Consider the following 24,418-nt stretch of genomic DNA (forward strand, 5'->3'; position numbering starts at 1 on the left):
GAGATGTGAGATGGAACAGGGCTCTGGAATGGGCTTTCAGGTTCCCTACTTCACCCTTCCAGCCCCAGATCCTCTCAGGTTCCCAGAGATGGGCTCTGGCCAGGGAGGGTGGGGCTGCCTCTTCAGAACCATCTGTAGTCACAGGCTGCCTAGACAGTGACAGAGCTGTGGTAGAGAGCAGACCTTAACCCATTTCTGTATCTCCAGCTGACTCAAATGTGCCATGTTCCAGCACCTGCTCCTCCCACTTGTGATCCTCGGTAACCTCAGGAGATGGGATGAGCTGGAAGGCACCTGGGTCCTAGCATCTGAGGAGATGGAAAGCAGGACTCCTGGGTTCTGTGTGGGAAGTCCGGTGTCAGAGGAGAAAAAAGGGAGGGGGATATCAGAAAAACGAGGGAGTAATGTGTCAGAGGGAGAGGAATAGTGTATGAGAAGAAGGGGAAAGGAGACCTGGCTGCCATGGAGAGATAGAGTATCAGTAAAGCCTAAGGGAGGGAGTCAAGGAGGGCACATTGTAAGTGTAGGTCTCCAGCCTCCTCCTGCCTCCTTCTTTCCAGCCATCAGCCCCATCCCAGGAGCCTTCGAGGACTCAGGTAAGGCACCTGGACTGGGGAGAGTCAGGTGCAGAGGCAGAAAAGATAGGAGTGAATTGGGTGCTGGCGGGTTTGGGGTGGAGGATGGAGAAAAAGATGAGGGATGGGTAGTGTCAGGGGCTGGAAGTCACCAGTATCTTCTTCTCTTTACCCTTTCTCAGTACTCAGTCCTGCCCAAGAAGAACTTGAAGATCTGGGTAAGGGGGTCGGGGTAAGAGTGGGGGTGGGCTCAGATCTTAAAGGAGTTTAAGGCTGGCTATGTGATGACAGAGGCAGAAATGACCAGAAACTTACAAGTGCCCAGATTCTCTTTGTTCTTTGTTCAGGGGGGCAAACTGAAGTGGGGTGGTGGATGGGGCTTTGTCCTGAGTTACCTGGTTCTCTGTCCTGGGAGACAGAGGCGGGCTATGACCTCCACGGTACCCCATTGCAGACTGCGGTCACCCTGAGCCCTCTGACCGAATCGTGGGGGGCTCAGATGCACGGCCGAGAAGCTGGCCGTGGCAGGTAAGCCTGCATCACGGCGGGGGCCACATCTGCGGAGGCTCCCTCATCGCCCCCTCCTGGGTCCTCTCCGCAGCTCACTGTTTCGTGAAGTGAGTATTCGCCCATGTCCAGCCCCTCTCCTTTAAAAGCCGAGCCGGCCCGGCACCTTGACCCCGCTTACTCAAGGCTAACTTGGAGACTAGCCACCGCCACCATCTCACCCTTCTCCGAAGTTAGGCGCTCTGCGGGATGTTCTGTTTCCGAGTGTGCTGAGGCTGCCAGCAAACTGGTCCCACCACTTCACTAAATACCCAAGTCCGAACTGCATCGTTCCCAGGTCTCCAATAGACCACTTTCAAACTGGATCCGCTCTTTCCCCTTTTAGGAGTCTATATCAAACTCGAGCGGCCCAACCCCAAAAGTGGATCCGACTCCTCCCCTCCTGGGTTCCTATTGACTCCACCTTCTCCCAGACTCTGAGCCCCTAACCCCCACAAAGGTCTACCCGCTCCTGTCGACCTAACCCCCGCCCTCCTCGGCCTTGGTGCAGCAACCGGACCTTGGAGCCCGCGGCCGAGTGGTCTGTACTGCTGGGCGTGCATTCCCAGGATGGGACCCTGGACGGCGTGCAAGTCCGCGCAGTGGCGGCCATCCTGGTGCCAGACAACTACAGCAGTGCGGAACTGGGCGCCGACTTGGCCCTCCTGCGCCTTGCCTCGCCTGCCAGTCTGGGTCCAGCCGTGAGGCCAGTCTGCCTGCCCAGGGCCTCGCACCGCTTTGCTTACGGCACCGCCTGCTGGGCCACGGGCTGGGGGGACGTACAAGAAAAAGGTGAGTGAGGTGGACTTCCTCCCCCTGAAAACTGAGGAAAATAGTGCCCACTTTCATGGGGTTGTTGCGTGGCTTCAATAAGAAAATCCTCGTAAAGTCTATAACACAGTGACTAGCATAGCAGTAATTAATGCATTTTAGATATTTTTACCCTAGGCGATCCCAACACCAATGCACAGCATCTGGTGTATGTATAGTAGGCTCTCAGCAAATGTCAGTTTCTGCCCGCCTTTCCTCCCATCCTCCTTCCTCCCATCCTATCTTCTCCCCATTCATCTTTCTACTCCCCACTTCCTGTCTTATCCCTAATCACCTCTTCACCCTCATTCATTCAGTCTGTCTTTCATTCATTCAACAGATATTTTTAGCACCTCCTTGTGCCAGTCGCTGTGTTAGGCATTAGAGATAGTCAATGAACATAACAAGCAAAAAGCCCTTGGAAACTCACTTGAGAGGAGAAGTTGAGACCAGGGTCACAGGTGACACCCAGATTCCACGCTTGGCAACTTGGTATAGGACTGCATCTAGTACATATGGCATCTTTTTTGAAAAGAGTGTTCTCCCAGGACCAACACAGCCTATGCCAAGGCTCAGAGCTTAGTGATTTTAGCCCTCACATGTGTCCTTTGTTGGCTGGGTACCTTTGTGCAGTACACAACCATCCATGGCAGCTCTCACTGGGTGCTTGATGGGGCCATTGCTGAGATGAGGATACAGGAAGGACAGAGAGGAGCAGGAGAAGATGATTGTTTTTGGATGTGGTGGCCTAAAGTGTCATGGGGCATCTAGATAGAGATGTCCAGGAGGCAGCTGAAAGTGATAAAGCTGAGCCCTGGGGAACAGGGGGCTCTATATCTGCCTCAAAGCATTTGCTCTCTGGTTCTGCCTACAGACCCCTTGCCTCTCCCCTGGGTGCTGCAAGAAGTGGAGCTAAGGCTGTTGGGAGAGGCTGCCTGTCAGTGTCTCTACAGCCGGCCCGGCCCCTTCAACCTCACTTTTCAGCTATTGCCAGGGATGTTGTGTGCTGGCTACCCAGAGGGTCGCAGGGACACCTGCCAGGTAAGGGGAGGCCCTTGCTCCTGACTGACAGGGCCAGGCAGAGCACTAACCAATAGGAAGCAGTGTGGGAAATAGGCAAATCTTATCTCTCTTCTGTCTCTGAGCCTCATTTGCAAAAAGAGGACAAGATTGCCAATGGATGGGATTGATTATAAATGGACAGAACTGGGGGCTCAAGTAAGCATTGTTATTTATGGCAGTATAGTGCAGTGGCTACGTGTCAGACTCTGGAGTGAACTGGCCTGGTTTGAAGTTCAGCACCACCACTTATTAGCTGTATGACCTTGACCAAGTTATTTAATCTCCCTATGTCTAGACTTTCTCATCTAGAAAATGGAGATGACTGTGTTACCTACCTCATAGGGTGGTTATGATGGTTAAATGAATTTTGTATGTATAAGAGTACTCAGAACAGTGCATCGTCCTTAATAAGAGCTAAATAAGTACTAGTTATTATTATTATAATTCCATATCCCAGAGCATAGCATAGCACCTGTTACTTAGTAGATAATAGTTATATTTGAAATGAATTAATCCTTTACAGAATGAATTTTCCAGATAACCTACCAAAGGCCAAAATATAGTATATTTTAACCATTTTTCCCAGAAACTTTCCTCAAAGACACATTTTTAGGGCACTCAGCATGCATCATGGTGATGGGGATTCCAGATGGTCTTCAGGGTCCCTTCCAATTATGAGGTTCCAGAACCTACGGATATAATCCTCTGCCTCCTTGAACAGGACTACAAACAATTCAAATTCCTCTAGACCAGCGCTGTCCAATAGAACTTCCTACAGTGATGGAACGGTTCTATATCTGCACCGTCCAGGATAGTAGTCACTAGCCACATTAGCTATTGAACATTTGCAATGCGGTTAGTGTGACTGAGAAATTATATTTTTAATTTTATTTAATTATAACTAAAATAGTATCTACCATATTGGACAGCACAGATGATTCTGAGCCTTCTTTGTGACCTCGTTCAGGTTACAGGGATGCCTGACTTGGAATAGAGATGTTTTAGGGACAATGCCCCTAAGCATTAAATGACCCAGAACCCTTGTTTTAGTGTCTGTGCATTGTAGTTCTTCCTCTTTACTTGCTTTCAAACTCTCTTTTTGCTGCTTTTAGATTCCATATTTCTAACAGCCTCTGCCTCCTCAAGGCTGGCACCTCTGATTTACTTTAACAACTAGGTGAACTTAGAAAACTAAGACAGCATTTACTTGAACTATTCATTGAACATTTGGCTCTGAGTGAGACCTGCAGGCCTGTCCAGCATGGCCTTTAATGCATTAATTTGGTACTCCTGGCATTGGCTGGCTGTTCATCAGCCTTTCTGCTTTATGAGGCTGTCTTCTGTTTAGAGCTGTAGGGAAAAAAAACAGAAGACGACACAGCCAAAGCAGGTTCCTAGGAGAAGGTGGCTGTGTGTTGGACCAACATGAAGAGGTGTAGAAACTTTGCAAGGTGGCCCAGGATAAGCTGGTGTGTCCCTGAGCTGACTCCTTGACACTGAGTCATCTATCATCAGGGAGACTCTGGGGGGCCCCTGGTCTGTGAGGAGGGCGGCCGATGGTTCCAGGCAGGAATCACCAGCTTCGGCTTTGGCTGTGGACGGAGGAACCGGCCGGGAGTCTTCACTGCTGTGGCTCCCTATGAGGCTTGGATTCGAGAACAGGTGATGGGCTCAGAGTCTGAGCCTGTCTTTCCCAGCCAGTCCCCAGAGCTCCAGTCAGGCCCCTGGGAGCTCAAGGATGAGAACTGCACCATCACCCTGCCAGGTGAGGGGGCAGGACTTCTGGGAGTTGGCAGGACATGGGAGGTTTGAGTTGGGGTGGAAAGTGCTGGGGTTCAAGAGGTCCCCTGACCCAGGCTTCTCACCCCTTAGAGTGCGGGAAAGCCCCACAGCCAGGGGCCTGGCCCTGGGAGGCTCAGGTGATGGTGCCAGGATCCAAACCCTGCCATGGGGCGCTGGTGTCTGAAAGCTGGGTCTTGGTACCTGCCAGCTGCTTCCTGGAGTGAGTGAAAAACCCACATGTCAGACAGATTCTTGCCCTCCCCCCACTGGCCTGAGACACTACCTGGCTCCAACCCTTGTGCAGTAAGAGTGGGGGGCACCTCAATCTGGAGTGCAAGGGGTCTCTTTAGGATGTGTAAGGTCCAACTCACGAAGCGGGGTTCCAGCCCATTGGGGACGAGTAAAGGAGTAGTATGTTTGATCAAGGATGCGGGGGTCTTGGTGAGCATTTCCCAGGCCTGGGATGCAGGATACTAGCCTGGGATATGGAGCCTAAGCCAGGGGTGCGAGATTCCGAGCCGAATGTGCAAGATCCGGCCCACGTCCCTAGTCTCTATCCCTCAACCCCAGGAGCACAGACCGCCCGCCCCGCGACCTGGACAATTGGCGCGTGCTATTGCCCTCGCGCCCTCGCCCGGAACAGGTGGCGCGCCTCGTGCCTCACAAGAACGCCTCCTGGGACGACACCTCTGACCTGGTGCTGCTGCAGCTGCGCGCGCCCGTGAACCTGAGCTTGGGCCCACGGCCAGTGTGCCTACCTCACCCAGAACATTATTTCCTGCCGGGAAGCCGCTGTCGCCTGGCTCGCTGGGGCAGCGGCGGTGAGCAGGGGCCCGGCGAGGGGCGGGGCGGGGCAGGGCGGGATGGCGCGGGGCCAAACGGCACCGCGGCGCGAGCTCCCACCATTTTCTCTTCCAGGACCTGCGTCTGGCCCCACCGCGCTGCTGGAGGCGGAGCTGTTAAGCGGCTGGTGGTGTCACTGCCTGTACGGCCGCCAGGGGGCGTTGGTTCCACCGCCGGGGCACCCGCCGCACAAGCTCTGCCCCGCCTACCGGGAGGAGGAGGAGGAGGCGGGCCACTGCTGGGTAAGCGGCGGGGGCGGAGCCTACGGGTCTGCGTAGGACTCCGAGAGAGGCCCAGCGGGCTGGCAACCTAGCCTGAGAGAGACTGGGATCTAGGCTGAATGCGCTGGAGGCGGAGACAGGGTTAAAGCGAGGCCAGAACACTCTGGGGGCGGAGTCTAGCCTTGGAAGACTTTGGGGAGGGGCCTGAAGCTGGACCTGAAGCTGGTCCTGGGCGCTGTCGGGCCTTCTCGCTTACCCCGGGATTTAAAGGGAATCGTAAAGTGAGGGCTGACTTCTTATACTGATTAGTATTGGACCCTGGCTTGGAGGAAGTGGGAACTTATGTCCGAGAACCGAAGAATGTGAAGTCCAGGAAAGCCCCAGGGCCTTTAATATCCTCTATCAATTTACACACACGCACAGATTGGTAACACACATTCTCTTGCTGCAGAACGAATCAAGTTGGAGCCTTCTGTGCCAGGAGGAGGGGACCTGGTTCCTGGCTGGAATCAGAGACTTCTCCAGTGGCTGCCTACGTCCCAGAGCCTTCCACCCTCTGCAGACCCACGGCCCATGGATCGGCCATGTGACTCAGGGAGCCTACTTAGAGGACCAGCTGGCCTGGGACTGGGGCTCTGAGGGAGAGGAGACTGAAACACAGATTTGTCCACCCCGCACAGAGCATGGTGGTGAGGGGGGAGCCTTTGAAGCTTAGTTTTGAGGGATGCTTAGATCCATGGTAGGGACTTCTGGGGTCAGCTGAGGTGGTCACCTCCTCTCCCTAGCCTGTGGCCTGCGGCCAGAGCCCGCTCCGATGGGGCTCCTGTGGCCCTGGATGGCAGAGGTACATGTTGCTGGTGATCGAGTCTGCACTGGGATCCTCGTGGCCCCAGGCTGGGTCTTGGCAGCCACTCACTGTGTCCTCAGGTGGGTCTCACCTAACTCCTGGGCAAGAGGAGAAAATTGGGAGATGGGCCAAAGGACCCTTTCAATAGTGGGACAGTCTACCTTAGGGTTCTTACAGCACAGGAGAACTGCTGTGAAATGTTTTGAGACAGAAAAGAGATTTGGAAGGAAGAACAATAAAGGAGTTAGTGGAATGACCTTGGAGATTCATTCCACCCTTTCCCGGGACTGGGAAGGACTTTATCAGCAAGAGGGTGATGGTGGGAGGGTGGACAGGAGGTGACATTGGGTCTTGTTCCAACAGGCCAGGCTCTACAACAGTACCTTACATTGAAGTATACTTGGGCCGGGCAGGGGCCAGCCCCCTCCCACAGGGCCAGCAGGTATCCCGGTTGGTCATCAGCATCCGTCTGCCCCGGCACTTGGGACTTCGCCCCCCACTGGCCCTCCTGGAGCTGAGCTCCCAGATAGAGCCCTCCCCTTCAGCCTTGTCCATCTGCCTTCACCCAGGGGGCATCCCCCTGGGGGCCAGCTGCTGGGTGTTGGGCTGGAAGGATCCCCAGGACCGAGGTGAGATCCCTGGATCCTGCGGGTGAGAAGTGACTGGAGGCAAGAATTCCTGGGACAACCCTCTCTCCTCTCTCTAGTCCCCGTGGCTGCTGCTGTTTCCATCTTGACATCACGACTCTGTCACTGCCTCTATCAGGGCATCCTGACTCCTGGGACTCTCTGTGTCCTGTATGCAGAGGGGCAAGAAGACCGGTGTGAGGTACAGGTGCCTGGGCATCCTGGTCCAGGCAGGGGAGATGCAGTGCTGGGCAGCTGGACCCTAGAGAGAGAACAGGGTTGGAATTCTCAGGTAGTGGGCCCCAAATGGGAAGAAGCAGTACTTTGAGGCTGGACCCTAGAAGAAGGTACAAGGAACCAGGAGCGAGAGTAAGAGACCCTTTGGCTTTTGCTCTGACTCTGCAGGTGGCCTCAGCACCTCTGCTCTTGTGCCAGACTGAAGGAGGCTCCTGGGTCTTCGTGGGCATTGCTGTTCAAGGAAGCCGGGAGCTGTTTGCCACCACTGGCCCTGAAGAGGCCTGGCTCTCCCATACAGTGGGAGAGGCCCATTTCCTGCCCCCCAGTGGCTCCCCCTACTGGCTCCCTGAAGGCAGCAACCTCTGCCCCCTAGACATGGCTGGGGCCTCAGGCTCCTCTTCTGCTGTTCTGTTCCTGCTGCTACTGACTCCCCTAATCCAGGGCTGAGGGGCCTGGGTCCCTGGGCCACCTCCCTTTGTCCTTCCCCCATCCCCTCCAGCCCTCCACTTCCACCCCAGTGGGGCTGGAATGTGACCTAACTGGTTTTTATTCCCTTTGCTCCTCCAGAGCTCCCCACCCACCTAGACTGCACTGGCTTCCCATAACTGGGTCTCAGTGCCCAGCTATTTTGTGCCCTGGAATTCTTGGGGGCAGCAGGATCAGCCAATAAAGGTGTAAACAGATACGTGGGCCTTGTGGCATTGCTGAGGGCAGGCTGGGGGTACTAGAGAGAAGCCCAAGGGATAAGGCCCCTCCCTCCTGGGCCACTGTGAGTCAGGCGTTGGGCTCCCAGGAAATGTGTCCCTGATAACGTGGCAGCTGTCCCTCATTCCTGCCCCAGGGTGGGGGAGTTTGGGTGGCCAGCTGGGTGTGTGTCATCTCCTCAATGGAATCAGCATCCCCAGCACCTGCTGGACACTTTAGCCCTAGTTCTGACTCTGCTGCCCCTCCCCCCAGAGCAAGGACAGTGTGAGGGTCTTCAGAGCAAAGGCCCAGGAGTCTGGGAGTCTAGGGTCTGCCTACTGTATCCTATACCCACAGGGAGCTGCCCCCATCTACACACCCTGATGAATGATGCCCCAAAGTATACCTCCAGCATCCCCAGTACACATACATGGCACCCTTCAAGGTTAAAGGGTACCCTTTAAGGGTCCACCACTTTCACATCCTTCCCAGTGGCCCCAGGTTTGGGACCCATCACCGTCCTTGTAAGTGCCTCCCACCACCTCCCCCGCCACTCCGTGGTGCATCTCCCTGCACTAATTCAAGCATGTTACCGTCCCACTACTAAGTCATGGCATAGCTAGGGTCTAAGGGATAAGACCATGAAGTGCTTCCTATGTAGTGAGGAATACATATGGACACCCCTGGCTGGGCATCAGGAAAGGGTCTTAGAGATGATGTTTGAACACAGAAAAAGGACAAATGGGGACCTGGGGAAGGGGGGTCCTTGGGGTGGAAGCCAGCTGATGAGGGTAGCAGAGGGGTCACCTCTGGGTCTGGAATCAAATCTCTGAGTTGAGTAGGCAGAGGATGGGGGAGGAGAGACATAGAGGGCAGCTGGAAGTTCTCCTTGGGAGACTAGGGAGATGGGCAGAAGTTCTTAAAAGGCCAGGCTTATCTTTAGCTGCCAGGTCCCTGAATCTCCACAGGACACATATCCCCATCCTGTACCTAGTCAGTCACCCATATGCCATCCCCCACAAACATTTAACATACCCCATTCTCTACCCAAACACACTCACAATGCCCAGTGTCTTGCCCCACCTCCCCAGCTTAGACCCCTTTGAGAGTCGGCTTCCATCCCTTCACCCACTTCAGGAATTTCCTGCTCTCTAGCTTGGGCACTGAAGTCTTGGCCCAGAGGTCCAGACCCCTAGTCTATGGAAGGTATGTGGGGAAGCAGGGCTGTTTTTCTGAAGCTTGAAACCAAAATGCATTCGCAATTTCTCACAGACTCATATGCTCATAGAGGATGTGCCTGACTCCTGACCCAGTCACTCAGTTCTTCTTTTCCTGAACCTGGGCCACGTGCACCCTCCATCTGAGAATGCTTTGCCTAAACCACTCTTCCCCCATCTTTGCCTTGCTAACACCTTTTCATAACCCTTTTTAGGTCTCAGTTCTGAAGGTACTTCCTTCTGGATGCCAGCCTATATCAAGTTCCTGTGTATGGCTTCCAGAGCTTCCTTTCTTTCTTCATCATAGTTCCTAGTTTGAAATTATTCTATAATTGCTTGTGTGATTATTTGAGTCAAGCCCGTCATCCTTACTTCAGGGTGAGCTCAGGGAAGGCAGGGACAGTGTCTGTGTTGTCTCCTGTGCCTGGAACACTGTAGGCACTTAGTGAATATTTGTGAGATGATTGGCATTGCCAGACACGCTCACCACGCCTCACCACACATATGAGGCTGCAGGCTCTACAGAAAACGGCCCCTAGCATGGGGCAGACCCCATGTCCTAGGCTTGATACTGGACCTAAGGAGGGAACAGGGTAGGAGTGGCTGTGGCCCCATGATAACAGAGGCTGGGCCAAGCCCTGAGGGTCAAAACTGGTCTGGGAGACCTGAAAGACCTGAGGCCAAGAGCAGCTGGGTGGCCCTATGAGGAGCTGGGTCATCAGGATTTCCAGTTTCCAGCCCTGCCTGGGGCTGCTCTCTAGTGGATCAGTCACCCGCCCCCCGCCCCGCCCCCTAGCTGCGCGGCCACACACACACACACATACCCCCCCCCCCCCCCCCCCCCCCGGCTCTCAGAGGATTCAGGACTTTGGTGGCAAGAGAAGCTGGCAGACTTGAGCAGTGAGGGCGGGGCCAGGGGAGGGGCCGGCAGGTAGGTGCCTTTCTCCTAGAAGCTGTCACTCTGGAAGGTCTCTGCGTGACCAGGCTGTGCCGGAGATGCGTCCTCACTGACAGCTGTGAAGGTTCCAGCGTCTCCCCTTGCGCCTGCTCCCCACTTTCGAAGCCAGCCTTGGACACTTACTCCGATCTTCCTGTATTCTGGGATCCTGTCCCTCTGGGTCCAACGAGATCTTGCCTTCTAAGCCAGTCCTTCTCAGTTCCTTCCCTTGAGTGCCTGGTGTCTTCCCAGGGGCCCTTGTCCTGGGCCATGGCCCAGAAAGCAGGCCTGGAGCCCAGGCAGCTGGAGGCTGTGGCCATTCTGCTTTTGCTTGGAATTTTCCGGTCAGAGCTAGGTGAGTGACTATGTGTGGGCAAGGATTGTGGGGAGGGGTGGTGAACAGGGCTCAGGGTATAAACCCTTTCCTGGGGTGCAACCCTTATCTTGGGCTCAAGAACACCGGGCTCCCTAGGCTCTTGGCCACTCCCTCTCCCTTCAGCTTTGGCGTCCTTAAGGGGGCCGGGGGCAGCTGTCCAAAGAAATGGCAGGCACTAAGGAATCTGAAGACTTCAGTCTCCCTGCTTACTCCTCCCTCTTTCTCTTGCCCTCCAGGAGCTGATGGGGCCAGGGCAGAAGGTGAGTGAGGCATGCTTTTGGGGAAGAGGGGGAATAAGGGAGGGAAAGAGAAGGGGACATAGATTCAGATTCCCATGGAATGTTTAATGAGTGCCTGACCCTCTTTCGGCCTGGCTGGCTCACCCCACCCGTTACTGTCTTATTTAAGTCCCCCCAATAGCTCTGTGAGACGGAGATTATAACCCTTATTCTAGGGATAGAGAAGATGAGGTATAGAGAACTGACTTGCCTAAAGGCACACAAATGGCAGAGCTGGGTCTGACTCCAAAGGTGGGTTGTTTTGGGGGAAATGAAGGTCTCCTTTCTTCAAAGGCACACCATCAGACTGAGTCAGGTTTTCAGTCCTGGCTTCACCACTTACGGGCTGTGTGGTTGGCCAGTCCTCTCACCTCTAAACTGAAGTTGATGTCTATCTCTTGGTATCTTGTGAGGAGTGCAGAAGATAGAGGAAGTGAAAGCCCCTGCAGGGCCTCGCATTGCTTTAACAGTCACTAAATAGTAGCTATTGTTATTATTATGGAGAGAGGAGGAGGAGCCTGTCTAGGCAGTTTTCTTTGCTTCCGGGAAGGTGACTTTGTGAAGGGCTTTTGGGTCCTGTTCCTAACAGCTGGCCTCTGTGGGGGCGGGGCAGCCTTTGCACCATGAGAGCCCCGCTGTTCTATTCCTTTGTTCAATACACATCCACTACTCTATCTGTGTGCCCAGCCCTATGCTATGCGCTGGGGTCATAGGGCTCTGCTCTAGTCCTTACCCTTATAGGGAGTGCCCAGGTTGGTGTGGTTGAAGCAGACAGAACTATCCTGTGATTGGGCAGTGTCAGGCCCTGGGAACTCCAGTGTATTGCCTAAGCAGGTCAGGGCAGGCTAAGGAGGGGCTGCCATTTGAACAGCCTCCATAGGCAAATCAGAGTTTGCTGAGCAAAGAAGGGATGAGGAAAGGTATTCCAGGCAGAGTGACCTGGATAAGCCAAGATCTAGAAGCGAACAAGTGTGTGTGGCCCCCTGTCTGTGATGGGGATGGCTAGAGGGATAGCTGGAATAGATGGCAGTGTCATGGAAGGCCTGGAATGTATCTTAATAGCAGTGTAGAACCAAGGAAGGATTTAAACAGTTATGAGCCAGCCAGATTTCTTGTTTATAAAGATCTTCAGACTTATAAGGGATGGGCTGAATGGAAGGCAGGAAGACCTGAGAGGAAGGAAGCTGTATGAGACCTGAGTTAGGTAATGGGTCAAGGATGGCAAGGCAGCAAAACTGACCATGCCTGGGAAGCTGTGGGATGGTGACAAAGGAGTGGCTGGCATCTGTGAACTCTTCCTAAGGTCGAAACCAAGCTAAGAACCTGGTGTGGGGACCCCAGAAGGGCCTGACTCCCTCCCTTTCCTCCTTGGGCAGTCTCCTGCGGTGTGGCCTCCCAAGCACGCATCACAGGTGGTAGCAGTGCAGCCCCAGGCCAGTGGCCCTGGCAGGTCAGCATCATCTATGATGGCATCCACGTGTGTGGCGGTTCTCTCGTCTCTGAGCAGTGGGTGCTGTCGGCTGCTCACTGCTTCCCAAGGTACCAGCTGGGCAGGGAAGTCAAAAGTGGGCTGGAGGTCAAAGTTCAGGGGTCAGTTTAGGTCAGAGGTCAGGTTTGTGTTGGGTCCAGGGGTATCAATAAAGTCTGAAAGGACCAATCAGGAATGAAGGCCAGAAGTAACAGGTCAGAGGATAAAACGAGGGCACAGTTTGGGGCTTGAATGGTCCTTTGCCTGGGATCAGATCTGGGGTTGGATGCTGCAAGGCAACCGGGATCAAGGAACCAGGACAAGTCTCCTGAGTCCCAGCCTTTGCCCACTGCTCGCAGGGAACACTACAAGGAAGAATACGAGGTAAAGCTGGGGGCCCACCAGCTGGATGCTTACACCCCTGAGGCTGAGGTCCGCACCGTGGCACAGATCATCCTTCACACCAGCTACCGCCACGAGGGCTCCCAGGGTGACATTGCACTCCTCCATCTCAGCAGCCCCATCACCTTCTCCCGCTATATCCGGCCCATCTGCCTCCCTGCAGCCAATGCCTCCTTCCCCAATGGCCTCCAATGTACTGTTACTGGATGGGGCCATGTGGCCCCTTCAGGTGAGCTGGACGCTGATGTTTAGAGGCATGGAGGGAGACTGACTCAGAGTAGGAGGCCCTGGCTAAGCATCTTTTGCTCCCACAGTGAGCCTCCAGGCCCCCAGGCCACTACAGCAACTTGAAGTACCACTGATCAGTCGTGAAACATGTAACTGCCTGTACAATATCGACGCCAAGCCCAGTGAGCCCCACTCTATCCAGCAGGACATGGTGTGTGCTGGCTATGTGAAGGGGGGCATGGATGCCTGCCAGGTAAATACAGGGGGTCCAGTGGAAGACATGAGACAAGTGCATCTTGGGAAATGAGGGCATATGTGACTGGAGGCCTGGGGCCTAGTCCTGACAGCTGTTGTATGGCTTTTCTCCTCAGGGTGACTCTGGGGGCCCACTCTCATGCCCTGCTGGGGGCCTCTGGTACCTGGCGGGCATTGTGAGCTGGGGTGATGCCTGTGGGGCCCCCAACAGGCCAGGTGTGTACACTCTGACCTCCAGCTATGCCTCCTGGATTCACCGCCATGTGGCAGAGCTCCAGCCTCGTGTGCTCCCTCAATTCCAAGAGTCCCAGCCCGATATCAACCTCTGCAGCAAACATCTGGCCTTCAACTCTGCCCTGGCCCAGGGTTTACTGGGGCCCATCCTTCTGCTGCCACTAGCCCTGACCCTGGGCCTCCTCTACCCATGGTGGGAGTACTGAGCTACTCACCCCGAGAGCTGACCCTGCTTCCAGGACTGCCATATCACACCCAAGGACAGACATCTGCATTCCCAAGAATGGACATGACTCCTCCTTGCTACTCTTTGGGACTGAGGCCTGGCTTTAGTCACTCCTTCCTCCCAGGACCCTATGGGAATCCAGGGCACCATCCTGACTTTTGAGCCCACTCTCCTGGGTTTGTTCTTTGGGACTACAACCCATAGTCTAGAGTTTTACTGCCTGTGTACTGGCTAGAACTTCTGGCCAGCTGTTCTCCACAAGCCTATTGGTTGGGCTCCTATGGAGCCCCCAAGGACCCTTAGCTAAGAAAATGGGCCCTGGCTCTTGTTTCTAGAAGACTGGGCAGCTTCCCAGCTGACTGCTGCTGAAGGGCTGGCTCCAGTGCCCCACCTGCTCCATCTGATAAGCCCCATCACTTCACCCTCTTCTTGTCTTCTGGGCCACAGCTGCCTCTGGACAGCATGTTTTCAAGGACAGAAAAGGCCTCAATCTTGCCCCATTGGTTGCCATGCCCTGCTTGAACCCCAACTCCTGGACTCCGGAGGACTGAGCCCCCACCGGAACTGGGCTTGGGCTTGGATCTGGGGTGGGGGTTTACAAGGAGTAAAATGTTCTGAGCACAGTTGGCTGTGTGTGTGAGACATACCATGAAGAACATCAGCTCTTGGCCTCTTCCTCCCACCTCTGAAGTCCAGAGCCACCAGGAGAACTTACTTTATTTAAAAAATGACGAAACAGGTTTGTACATATTTACAGGCTAAAGGGCAAGGAGGTGCAGGTCTAGCAGCAGGGGTACAGGCCACTCATTTCTTGGAGAATTTGACTTGCTTGTGCTTGGGGGGTGCCCACTTGAGGCAGACAGAGTCAACTGTGGGGAAAAGAGGCATGAGAGGCAGGGCTCGGCTTCTGGGCCCAGGCCAGGTTTCACCTCTAGGTGAAAACAAGAGCAGACTGAGTCCTGGGGAGGGGGCAGGGAAACCCAGGCATGAGTAGTCTGCCCCAGGCTTTGGTGCTGGGAGCTGGTCAGACTGGTTTGGGATCATATGACAGCAAAAAGGAGGCCTCGGCTCTCAGTAGTCCTTATACCTACCCCCACCACACACGCCCTAGGTAGCCCCCCACCTACCTGTTATGGGTGGTTTCTTATACTGAGCACTTTTGAGGTGTTCCTCTACCAGCTTGGGTGTGACACAAATGACATGTTGGCCTTTCCAGTACTTGACCATGTTGAGGGACTGTAGGGTGCTGATGATGTCATTCTGGGTAATACTGGTCATCTGGCTGCATAAAGAAATGGAGCAGATGCTGGGAGAGTTCCCTTGTGGGGTCTGGCTGGGACAGCAAAAGGGGACAAGGAGACAGGATCATGGCCAATCTTAGGAGTTACTCTTCCCTCTTTAAGGGTTCCAGGAAACCTGCTTCATGAGGTCCTTGATGGACAGACAGCATGCCCTGGACAAGGTTGGGGACCAGGGCCCTCACCTAAGGTCTTTGATAGACAGTGTGCCACGGAAGTCTCGCAGAATCTCTAGCAGGACCCAAGACCAGTAGCTGCGGTAGCTGAGTTTGCCCAGGTCAGACAGTGGCTTCTCAGGGGAGCCTACTGTGCTCTCTAGCTTGGATAGCTCATAACCTGGCAGTGGGAGAAAGGAGAGTCCTGAAAACCCAGCTCCGCTCTGGCATTCCACCCCCACAACAGTTGTCCCGTCCTGGACAGGCCAGGAGCCACTCACTGAAAGCAATAAGGAACTTTCCATAGCCACGGCGTTGGTAGGGGGGCAGGGTCAGGATGCAGGCCACGTTGTTCCCATCTGGAGACTCCTTCTCCTACAGTGGTGAGAGATCAGAAACTCTAGGGAGGCTCAGCCCCTACTCCAGTTCCTATTCTCCACCCTCCCTCAACCTGGGCTTCCCGACCCAGCACCTTAGAGAAGTAGCCGACGATGTGAGCCCCTTGCCTGTCCACCTCAGTTAAGATGTAAAAGACGAAAGGCTCCACGTCAAAGTACAATGTTTTGTGGTCCAGGAAAAGCTTGGCCAGCAGACACAGGTTCTGACAGTAAATCTGAGGGGTGAAGGAGGTGGAAGCAGGCTCAGGAAGCAAGTACAATGAGCCCATTGACGCCCGGGCAGGAGCTCCTGCCCTGTTCTGCAAGTGCCAGGCTCCAGAGAGATGCCAGTGGGAAGCAGGCTTCTCACCAGAACAGCAGTATAAGGTTTCCACGTGTACAGAGACCTGTGCAGTTCAACCCCATGTTGTTCAAGGCTGTGTCCTCGGCACCTAGCACAGGCTAAGCACAAAGCTGAGTGTTTGGTAAATGTTTGCTGACTGTACAAGCCTCGAGCCTGACTCTGAAGCCTGAGTAGTTTGCCCATTGGCGATACTCTTCTGCTGATCCTCACCAGCTGCCCTGCTACAGGCCCAGGCACCCCAAGGCCAGAAACAAACATCAGGAGAAACAATAGGACGTTAAAGTTGGCTTTGTGGCACAGATCAAGGATCCCTCTGGTGTATGACACCTTTTATATCTACTCTCATTTGACCCAAAAACTGTAAGCCCAGCGTGGTTAGTCCCATCTATTTAGGAGACTGAGGCCTGAGACCTCAAAGCTGGCAGAGGATGGAGCTGGCAAAAACACCCATGTCTCCTGCTGGAGTTCTTTCTGCCATTCCCCCTGTTGGCACTGAGGAAGGCAGAGCAGTGGGCAAGGACTGGGCTTAGAATGGATATTCCCCAAGCTATCACCAAGCTGATGAGACTCAACAGGTTACTAAAAATAATGAAGGCCCATTACTAAGCACCTACCTGATGCCAGGCATCATACTAAGTACATGACATTCCTGCCTCAGTTACTCCACTAACAACCCTCTCAGGTAAATGTTATCATGACTCCTGTCTCAGAGATGAGGAAGCAGGAACAAACAATGTTAAGTAACTCGTTCAAGGTCAGCTAGAAAGTGAGAGGCAAATTTGAAGCCAAGAGCCCCTCAGAAGCCTTACACTCCATTGCCCTTCCATGGAAAATGGGGACATCTGATGAGAACCTCAGACTGACTAAGCAAAGGCCAGGTTCTCGATGACAGTAAAGTAGGTCCTAAAGGCGCCCCCTGCCCCACTGGAGTCTCTGCCAAGAACAAAGAACTCAACCATCGGACTTAGAGCTCTCAGGAAGGAAATCTTACACAAAACAGCACTCCCCCCGCCCCCAGGAAAAAAATAGCTTTTCTTCAGGCAGAAAGAGAAAGTGGTTATAGAAGCAGCCTCAGGCATGGCAATCTTGAATTCCACTTGAATTCCAGACTGCCCAAACCTAAACTATCCCATCAGGAGAAAAGTCCTCAGGGAAAGAATGGAAACCTGGTCCCGGAGGCTGGCATCACAGGGCCATGTGTTTACACTATGCACCAGCCAAAGGCCAAGTGTCGGGCTAAGGATGATCCCACAGGCCTTTACCCGGTGGAGCTCATTCTAAGGCTGGCCTCTATTTTTGGATGATGGTGAAGATTGCCCAGGAGGTGCCAGTACTCACCCCTACTAGCTTACCTTGTGGTCTTTGCCATCCACCTCGTACACAGAGATGTTGCTCTTGCGATAGATCTCCTTTCCTGGGGGCTGCCGCCACTGACATTGGCCCTGGGAGTAGGGATGGGGAGAAAGAGGCTTGAGACCCTGAGGTTCTATGCTAGGTGCTCCCCATTCTGCCTTGTGTGGCTTACAGCAAGTCTGCTTCTCTCAGTTTCCCCATCTATAGACCCTGGGTTCAATGCTTTACCTACATTGAGTAATCCAACAACCTGAGGAGCCAGAGTCTATTCTACAGATGAAGAAACCAAGGCACGGAGGGGTTAGGTAACTGGCTCAAATATCACACAGCTAGATGGCTACAAGTCCAGGCTGGCCTGGCTCTAGAGGACTCGGGGGAGGCGGGGGGTTCTGATCCCTATTAGTATTTCCTGAACTGCATACATTAGACATAGATTCTACCCTTTGAAGAACACCCCAATGCATGAGTGCTAAGAGCCCCCTGCCCTGGCAGCTCCCATGTACCAATGCTTCCCATCTGTCCACGCTTTCCAGTCTCATTGCTCAGGGGGCTGTGCTTGCTACTACTTTTGCACTGAGGAACCTGGCTTTGATAAACATGTGGTGAAGGACAAGGGACCCGAGGAGGAGGTAAGGGCAGGAATTACTGTCCCCATTCCACATAAGAAGAAAATGAGGTCTGGGGAGGGGTAGCATGCTGGCCAAGGTCACTCCAGCAAAGGCAGAGCCAGGCTGGAATCCAGGTTTCTCGACTCATAGGCAGTTTTTCCTTGTACTCCACTCCTCTGGACTCATCTCTGTTTCCCAGTGCTGCTGCCTCAGTACCCTCAGCAGGCCAGTCCAGCCCTGCAGCCTCACCAGGTGGAAGCGGTAGCTCTTCTCGTATTTCATGTACTTGAGGCAGTACTCGCAGAGCCAGAGCTTGGGCTGTTTCCCATAGTCTTCCGGGAATGGTGAGAAGTACCAGGCATCAATTTCATAGTTCCCAATGTGGATCTTGTCCACATACTTCACCTTGGTGATCTGTGGAGGGCAGTGGATGGCTCAGTTGGGGCAAAAAAAAGCGAGGTAGGGAGGGCCGACAGTCAGGACCCGTCTCTTCTTACCGCCTCATGTTCTTTCTCCAAAGCCGCTGTTGTGGGGTCCATCTCTGCATAGGTCTGGGCAAGGAAAGAGCAGTGGACAGAGGTGAACAGAAGTGGTGGTCAGGCTGTCCTTTCCCTGTCCCAGAACCCACAGTTCCCTCCTGTCTTCCAGACCTCATCCCCTAAGTGATAATAATAATCATGTGAATAGCTAGCTTGTTTTACCTGGTTATGAAGCTGGCTGGTCCAAGCTCCTCTCCCATCTGCCCACCCACCCATAAATCCCAGACATCTTTGATGCCCAAGTTTGGATCTTTTGTCTGATCAACAGAGAGTTAGGTTCAGGAGGCCTGGTTCCAGTTCTTGGGTTGATAAGAGCTTCAACTTCACAACGGGATCAATCCAGGACAGCCAAAATTTAATGTGAGACAAAGGAAATAATGGATCTTGTCCTCCATGCCCATGGCAGAAACTGTTGCCAACTTCCCAGTGTGCCTGAACCTCTTTCCTAAGCACCCAAGGAGCTGCCTGCCCAAGGGACTGCTCCCAGAGGTCCTTCTCATAGGCACATCAGACTCAAGGGGTCCATCCAGAAGGGAACTCAACCTTTCCTCCCCACAGACCTGTTCCTCCTCCTGGGTTCTTCATCTCACTGGGAGCATCACCCTCCATCCAACTACCCGAGACCAATAATGGGCCTGCTCTTAAGACTCCTCCCTCTCTCAGCCTGGTACTCAATCAATGGCCAAGACCTGTCAACTGTACCTCCTTGAACTCTCTGGAATTAGTCCCTCTCTAGAATTCTCCTCTCTGTCCCACTCCAAATAGCCACTGCCACCATCTCAAGTCCGGACAATTGACTAGGCTTCCTTAGATTCCCAGCCTCCAGCCTCATCCCCTTCAAATCTATACTGCTACCAAAGTCCCGCTTTTTCCAGCCTTTGTGCCTTTGCACATGCAGTTCCTTCTACCGTGAATGCCCTTCCCTATCCTACTGCCACCAGATGCTTACCGGAACTAGTACAGAACATGAGCCAGGTGTGTGTAATGAGCTAGAACTTTGTAAGTTAACATGTTTAACTGCTTTTACTGTGCTTTTTCCTGTCCCTCAAGGGTCAGTACCCTTCCCTCCACCTCCGTGAGGCATAACTGAATTCTTCTGATGTGGAATATACCCTCTCCTTCCCAAGTCAGGAATATAATGGTCAACAACAATAATCTCTAAGTGCCCCCACTTGGTTTCCTCTATTTTCCGAGTCCTTAGAAAGCAAGGGCTAGAGTTATGTCACAGTCACAGCACATCCTGTTCCTTGGCCATACTCTGTAGGAGGAACCAAATCTAGCCTGACAGTGGAGTGGGGACCCAAGAAGGCCTACAACCTAAACCAGAGTAGACGACAGCCTTGCCCTGCAGTTGAGAAGAGAAAAAAGAGCCAACGTTTTACCCAGAACCCCCTTCCACAAAGCACTTTGCCCATATGGCCTCATTTAACCCTTTCAGCAACCCTGATATACAGCACTCTCATTTCTACATTACAGAAAAGTAAACAGGCAGGGAGAGAAGTCACTTGCCCTTAGGGACAAGCTAGCTGCCATTTATTCCAAATGTCAAGCACTCCACAGGCATTATTTCATTTAGCCCTCACAAGAAGCCTGAGACAAGAGTGCTCATTATTCACACTGCACAAAAGAGGAAACTGAGGCACAAAGAGATGAGGTCACTTGCCCAAGGTCACAGAACTGGCACTCAGCATATTTGGGCATAGAACTCTGGTCTGTCCAGCGCTGAGCCTAACCCCTGCAAAGATGAGGGAAGATTTTCTTCCTCACATACCTCCTTAAAACACATTTCTCAGTTCTCACAAAACACAATCTTCTGCAAATGCATTAAAGAACTACAAAAACACTACTTTTCTTAAATGCTGCAATTTATTTAGAATAAGACATTAATTAGGTTCTGAAGAACCTTGCTGACTGTTAACTCAATGTTTATCCACTTTGATTTTATCACCATTGACCCACTGTCATCTGCCTGGCTGATTGCCAGCGTAGAGGTATATCGTTTAGACTTAACTGAGCAGTGCAAATTGGTTGAGGAACTGAGAACCTGAGACCTGTGCTGTCCAGTAGAACAGCCCACACTCACATGAGGCCACTTAAACTCATTAAGTTTAAATAAAATTTAATTCTTAATCACACTAAACACATTTCAGGTTCTCAAGAGCCACATGTGGCTAGTGGCTATTGGACAGTACAGATGTAGAAGATTTCCATTTATCATAGGAAGTTCAACTGGACTTTGAGGGGTCTTTGTAGTTCAGGGTATTTCAATTTTTTTTATCACAATCCATAGTAGGAAGTGCAATTAGCACTGTAAATTAGTTGACGTTTGTGTACATACACACATGTATTTGTATGTGAAATAAAAACTTCTCAAAATAATACTTACCTTTAATAAAATACAACACACTCTGATATTTTCTATTTAATCCTATTTCTTCCATTTTTAAAATTTAAATACTAGTCACAACCTACTGAACTGTTAATCTATTAACAGCTGTTTGACAAACATTGCCACAAAGTACAAGAGCATTCAGAAGGATGAAATAGCACTGGTTGAAATTAATGAATATCTGTGTGCCTAGTTCCTGTTTACACTTTCCACTTTACGAATCAAGAAACTGAAGCTCAGAGTGGGAGGAAAGTAATCTCTGAGGGGCAGGAGGCCTTGGTGAAAAGAACCTGGGTTTTGGAAACAAGTGGCCTGAGTTTCTAGGATGTGTCAAAGTCATGGTTAAGGGTTTGTGCCCTGAAGTAGAACAATCTAGTTGGCAAATCTAATTCCTGATTGAGTTCCTAAACCTGTACCTACCTTGTAAACTGGGAATAATGCTTACCTCACAGGGTTGCTGTGAAACATCAATGAGATCATGTACTAAAATACTTAGGCTAAAACTTTGGGTCACAAGCCAATAAATGTTTGCCATTTTTATTCTAATTTCAGCCCACCCTTTTACTAGCTGTGTCACTTTGGGCAAGTTACCTAACCTCTCTAAGCCTACTTTTAGGCTGCAAAAAAATTAAATAAATAATTATCCCTGTGGTGTTGGACTGTTAGAGAGGATTTGATAAGCTTATACATGTACAAGTACTCAGCTTGATTCTTGGCAATAGCAAGTGCCTAATACCATTCATTCTCTTTCTTCCCTATGGACTTCAAGACAATTATCTAATGTGGCATAACCAACAGGAGATAAAACAGATTATTGGTACAAGAGGCCTGAGTTCCAAGCTCAGCTGTGCCATTTCATTGTTGTGAGACTGTAGCCAAACCCTTGCCCTTTCTGAGTCTCTGTTTTCTCAGTTGGGAAGAGTACATGAGAAGAGGTAGGTAAAGTCTCTGACATACTGTAGGAGCTTAAGAAATGGGAGCTGCTATGGTTTTGGCACTGGGACCCAAGGGAGTAGGCAAAGGTAGCTGAGCCTCCTGGGGCCATGGGGAAGGGGAGGAAGCCCGGACCTTCTGTACATGGTTGATCTCATCATGCTTGCGCTTTTGGTTGCGAGTGATCTTGCGCTCAGGTTGCTCAGCCAGCTCACTCAGGTACTTCTCTGAGTTCTTCTGCACAGCATCCTTCACTGTCTTGGTCAGTGCCAGCCGGTTCTTGTCTACCCATTCATCCAGTCGCCGGTTAACTGTGAGAATGGGCCATGAGAGCTTTGCCTTTCCACCCCTCTCCCACCACCCAGGCCCAGATACCCCAAGTCACTCACAGCCCACGTAGTGTACATAGAATTCCTCTCGGCCTTCCTGATCATTCACTCGAGACTGGATCACTTCAGCAGAATCTGTCAAGGAAAAAGGCTAGGATCATCAGGAAGGAAGGCAGGGCAAGAGGGATCCTTCATACTGAGGAGTGGTTTCCAGATTCCAGGGCCACATGTAAGCTAACCTCACTTGTCCACATCTGCCATTCCATTCAATCACTGCCTATGAGGTGTGCCTATGAGGATGGGCTGTTACAGATGAGAGAAATGAGGCTTACCAAGGTTTACAGATTTGAAATGTGATAAAAGCTAATACTTAACTGAGTTTATGTCTGGCTCCAAATTCAATGCTTGTTTTACTGTATTTGCTTATTTGTTCAGAGGTCACGAGGGTTAGCTCTGGTGTCAGACAGCCTGGGTTTATATATAATTCTAACTCCTTACTTCCTAGCTATATTTAACTGAGCATGTTATTTTGGCTTTCTGAGCCTTGGTTTCTTCATCTGTAAAACAGAGATAATAGTGCCCACCTCAGAGGGTGAGTTAATGCCTCTAAAGCTTTTAGTATTGTGCCTGACAACTAGCAGACCATTCAGTAAATGAGAAAGGCAATCACTGCTTGTCTGGCCCTATGCTGTGCTGTTGCTGGGAACAGAGGACACAGCAACAAATCACAAGCAGTCCTGCCCTCCAGAAGTTCCCACTTTGATAGAGGATGATACAGACAATGACGACAATGTTACATTTACTGTGGCTGAGGTATGAAGAAAATGTTGCAGGAACATACAGAAGAGTATGACTCACTTTGCCTGAAGGCAGTCAGAAATGGCATCACAGGGGTATATCGTGTTAAAAGGAGGAACAGGAGCTAGCCAGGTGGGCAAGGAGAAAGAAAGGGGAGAAAAGCCGTTCCATACAGAGGGCATAGGTAGCAAAAGGTATACATGGTCTTCAAAGAGTATAGCGTGGTCTGGTCTGGCAATGACTGTTGCTAGAAGTGGCTAAAAACCAGAGAGATCACAAAGATGAATACCATTGATGAACTCTGGGGTTTATTTTGAAGATGAGGGGAGGGGAGGGAAGAGGAGAGATGGGGAGAGATGAGGACGGGAGAGGAAGGTCGTTTTTGTGTTCTGGGAGGTCTCCTCCGCTGGTGGCTGTTGGGGACAGGTGTAAGGGGAAGTCGCAGAGACAGGAGAGACCAGTGAGAAAGCAGAGTTAACAGAGAAAAGGGAATGAAGCCTAAGGTTGGGCAAGGAAGCGGGATGGGAGCTCTACATGCAGAATCAGATAACTGACTGGTGGGGTTTGCAGGCGGCGCCCGAGATCGCCCGAAACTCTGCATTCACTTCTCCTCAAGCACGGTCCCCACGATTCCCAGCCCCTCACAGAACCCTCCTCCGACCCCGCCCCGTGGCGTAAGCCCCGCCCTCTGGCCCTGGGCTCCGCCCTCACGCCAGGTGCTATCCGGACGCCGGCACAGGTACGTCTCTCCTATCTCCACCGTGACTTCTGGCTCGCCACGCGCAGGGGTCGGCGGAGAGACGCGGCCCGGAGACGGGGCGACCCCGTCGACCGCTGCATTCTCGCCGGCACCGGGCTCGCCCTCCCCCGCGACCCCTGGAGCTGCCGCCGCAACCGCCGCAGCTGCTCCCTGGGCCGCCATCGCAGTGGTGGAAGTGACGCCAGAAGCCCGCGCCGCGCAGCGCTTTTGGCTCCGGGTCAGCGCCGCGTGGCGGAGGCCTCAGCCGCCTAGAGGGGGTCTATGATGTGGCAGGAGCCCATTGGCTAGTCCTGTCTCGCGGCGCCGTCTGTTGTTTCTGTCGCCTTAGAGTTCCCTTCTTTCCAAGGGGAAATATGGCTGCGCCCTATCGCTGAAGAGGACTTTGCGGCTGTGACGACTCAGCTCGATCCCTTAAAGGGCCCGGCCCCGGTGCCCGAGGAAGCCAAGAAGCGCCTGTTCTCAGGGGGCGCTATCCTCCCTTTAACCTGGCGGAGCCAGAGCAGCCCCCCTGTCTACAGGATTTTAGGGCTACCGGCCTGCAATTAACACCCACCCCTGCGCTGCCACTTCCGCCAGCCTGTTACCGGTGACGCCTTTTTTGAAGATGGAAGAAACGGCCTTGTTCAGGGAGGGAGAGATACAATTGGGGTGGGGGAAACCG

The 24,418-nt window shown here is 52.6% G+C and overlaps 3 protein-coding genes and 1 long non-coding RNA gene across 8 annotated transcripts; 2 read left to right on the forward strand and 2 right to left on the reverse strand.

Annotated features, from left to right (window-relative positions):
- Window positions 1-223: 223 nt before the first annotated feature.
- On the forward strand, window positions 224-8,232 carry PRSS36 (protease, serine 36). Of its 3 annotated transcripts, none has more exons than XM_011378592.2 (15): window positions 224-260; window positions 561-596; window positions 758-793; window positions 1,030-1,192; window positions 1,633-1,913; window positions 2,806-2,972; window positions 4,509-4,758; window positions 4,866-4,994; window positions 5,339-5,596; window positions 5,694-5,860; window positions 6,291-6,528; window positions 6,625-6,766; window positions 7,050-7,315; window positions 7,393-7,514; window positions 7,718-8,232. In XM_011378592.2, the coding sequence occupies exons 1-15, from the start codon at window positions 224-226 to the stop codon at window positions 7,994-7,996; spliced, it is 2,571 nt and encodes an 856-aa protein (XP_011376894.1). In that variant the 3' UTR covers window positions 7,997-8,232. The 3 variants fall into 3 exon arrangements, with proteins under 3 accessions (XP_011376894.1, XP_011376896.1, XP_011376897.1); XM_011378594.2 differs by having other exon boundaries at window positions 5,694-5,845; XM_011378595.2 differs by lacking the exon at window positions 7,393-7,514 and having other exon boundaries at window positions 7,050-7,128.
- LOC111730979 lies at window positions 4,385-5,667 on the reverse strand. The gene is made up of 2 exons (XR_002776900.1): window positions 5,534-5,667; window positions 4,385-4,990 (listed from the first exon to the last, which is right to left on the reverse strand). It is a non-coding gene; the product is annotated as an uncharacterized LOC111730979 (long non-coding RNA).
- A 263-nt stretch (window positions 8,233-8,495) lies between the features above and the next one.
- On the forward strand, window positions 8,496-14,477 carry PRSS8 (protease, serine 8). Of its 2 annotated transcripts, XM_011378596.2 has the most exons (6): window positions 8,496-10,742; window positions 11,000-11,023; window positions 12,418-12,580; window positions 12,869-13,140; window positions 13,226-13,392; window positions 13,511-14,477. In XM_011378596.2, the coding sequence occupies exons 1-6, from the start codon at window positions 10,658-10,660 to the stop codon at window positions 13,832-13,834; spliced, it is 1,035 nt and encodes a 344-aa protein (XP_011376898.1). In that variant the 5' UTR covers window positions 8,496-10,657; the 3' UTR covers window positions 13,835-14,477. The 2 variants fall into 2 exon arrangements, with proteins under 2 accessions (XP_011376898.1, XP_023378210.1); XM_023522442.1 differs by having other exon boundaries at window positions 10,651-11,023.
- A 40-nt stretch (window positions 14,478-14,517) lies between these two features.
- On the reverse strand, window positions 14,518-23,958 carry KAT8 (lysine acetyltransferase 8). Of its 2 annotated transcripts, none has more exons than XM_011378598.1 (11): window positions 23,709-23,955; window positions 22,260-22,334; window positions 22,006-22,181; window positions 18,507-18,560; window positions 18,259-18,423; window positions 17,401-17,490; window positions 15,780-15,920; window positions 15,589-15,682; window positions 15,338-15,488; window positions 14,982-15,136; window positions 14,518-14,723 (listed from the first exon to the last, which is right to left on the reverse strand). In XM_011378598.1, exons 1-11 carry the CDS (start codon window positions 23,917-23,919, stop codon window positions 14,659-14,661), a joined length of 1,377 nt encoding a protein of 458 aa, XP_011376900.1. In that variant the 5' UTR covers window positions 23,920-23,955; the 3' UTR covers window positions 14,518-14,658. The 2 variants fall into 2 exon arrangements, with proteins under 2 accessions (XP_011376900.1, XP_011376899.1); XM_011378597.1 differs by having other exon boundaries at window positions 14,554-14,723; window positions 15,338-15,512; window positions 23,709-23,958.
- Window positions 23,959-24,418: the final 460 nt, after the last annotated feature.

The sequence above is a fragment of the Pteropus vampyrus genome, unplaced genomic scaffold (assembly GCF_000151845.1).
Source record: "Pteropus vampyrus isolate Shadow unplaced genomic scaffold, Pvam_2.0 Scaffold347, whole genome shotgun sequence".
In the NCBI taxonomy this organism is placed as follows: domain Eukaryota; kingdom Metazoa; phylum Chordata; class Mammalia; order Chiroptera; family Pteropodidae; genus Pteropus; species Pteropus vampyrus.

Bases quoted from the DNA above. Each gene is read 5' to 3' on its own strand.
- PRSS36 (XM_011378592.2), top strand. From the start codon at position 224: ATGTTCCAGCACCTGCTCCTCCCACTTGTGATCCTCG. The intron at 6,529-6,624 runs GTGAGGGGGGAG...TCCTCTCCCTAG, and splicing joins ACCCCGCACAGAGCATGGTG to CCTGTGGCCTGCGGCCAGAG. The intron at 7,515-7,717 runs GTACAGGTGCCT...CTGACTCTGCAG, and splicing joins GGCAAGAAGACCGGTGTGAG to GTGGCCTCAGCACCTCTGCT.
- PRSS8 (XM_023522442.1), top strand. From the start codon at position 10,753: ATGTGTGGGCAAGGATTGTGGGGAGGGGTGGTGAACAGGGCTCAGGGT. The intron at 12,581-12,868 runs GTACCAGCTGGG...CACTGCTCGCAG, and splicing joins GCTGCTCACTGCTTCCCAAG to GGAACACTACAAGGAAGAAT. The intron at 13,393-13,510 runs GTAAATACAGGG...TTTTCTCCTCAG, and splicing joins GGGGCATGGATGCCTGCCAG to GGTGACTCTGGGGGCCCACT.
- KAT8 (XM_011378597.1), bottom strand. From the start codon at position 23,919: ATGGCGGCCCAGGGAGCAGCTGCGGCGGTTGCGGCGGCAGCTCCAGGG. The intron at 18,561-22,005 runs GTCCGGGCTTCC...TTCCTTGCCCAG, and splicing joins AGATCAACCATGTACAGAAG to ACCTATGCAGAGATGGACCC. The intron at 15,683-15,779 runs GTGCTGGGTCGG...TCACCACTGTAG, and splicing joins TCGTCGGCTACTTCTCTAAG to GAGAAGGAGTCTCCAGATGG.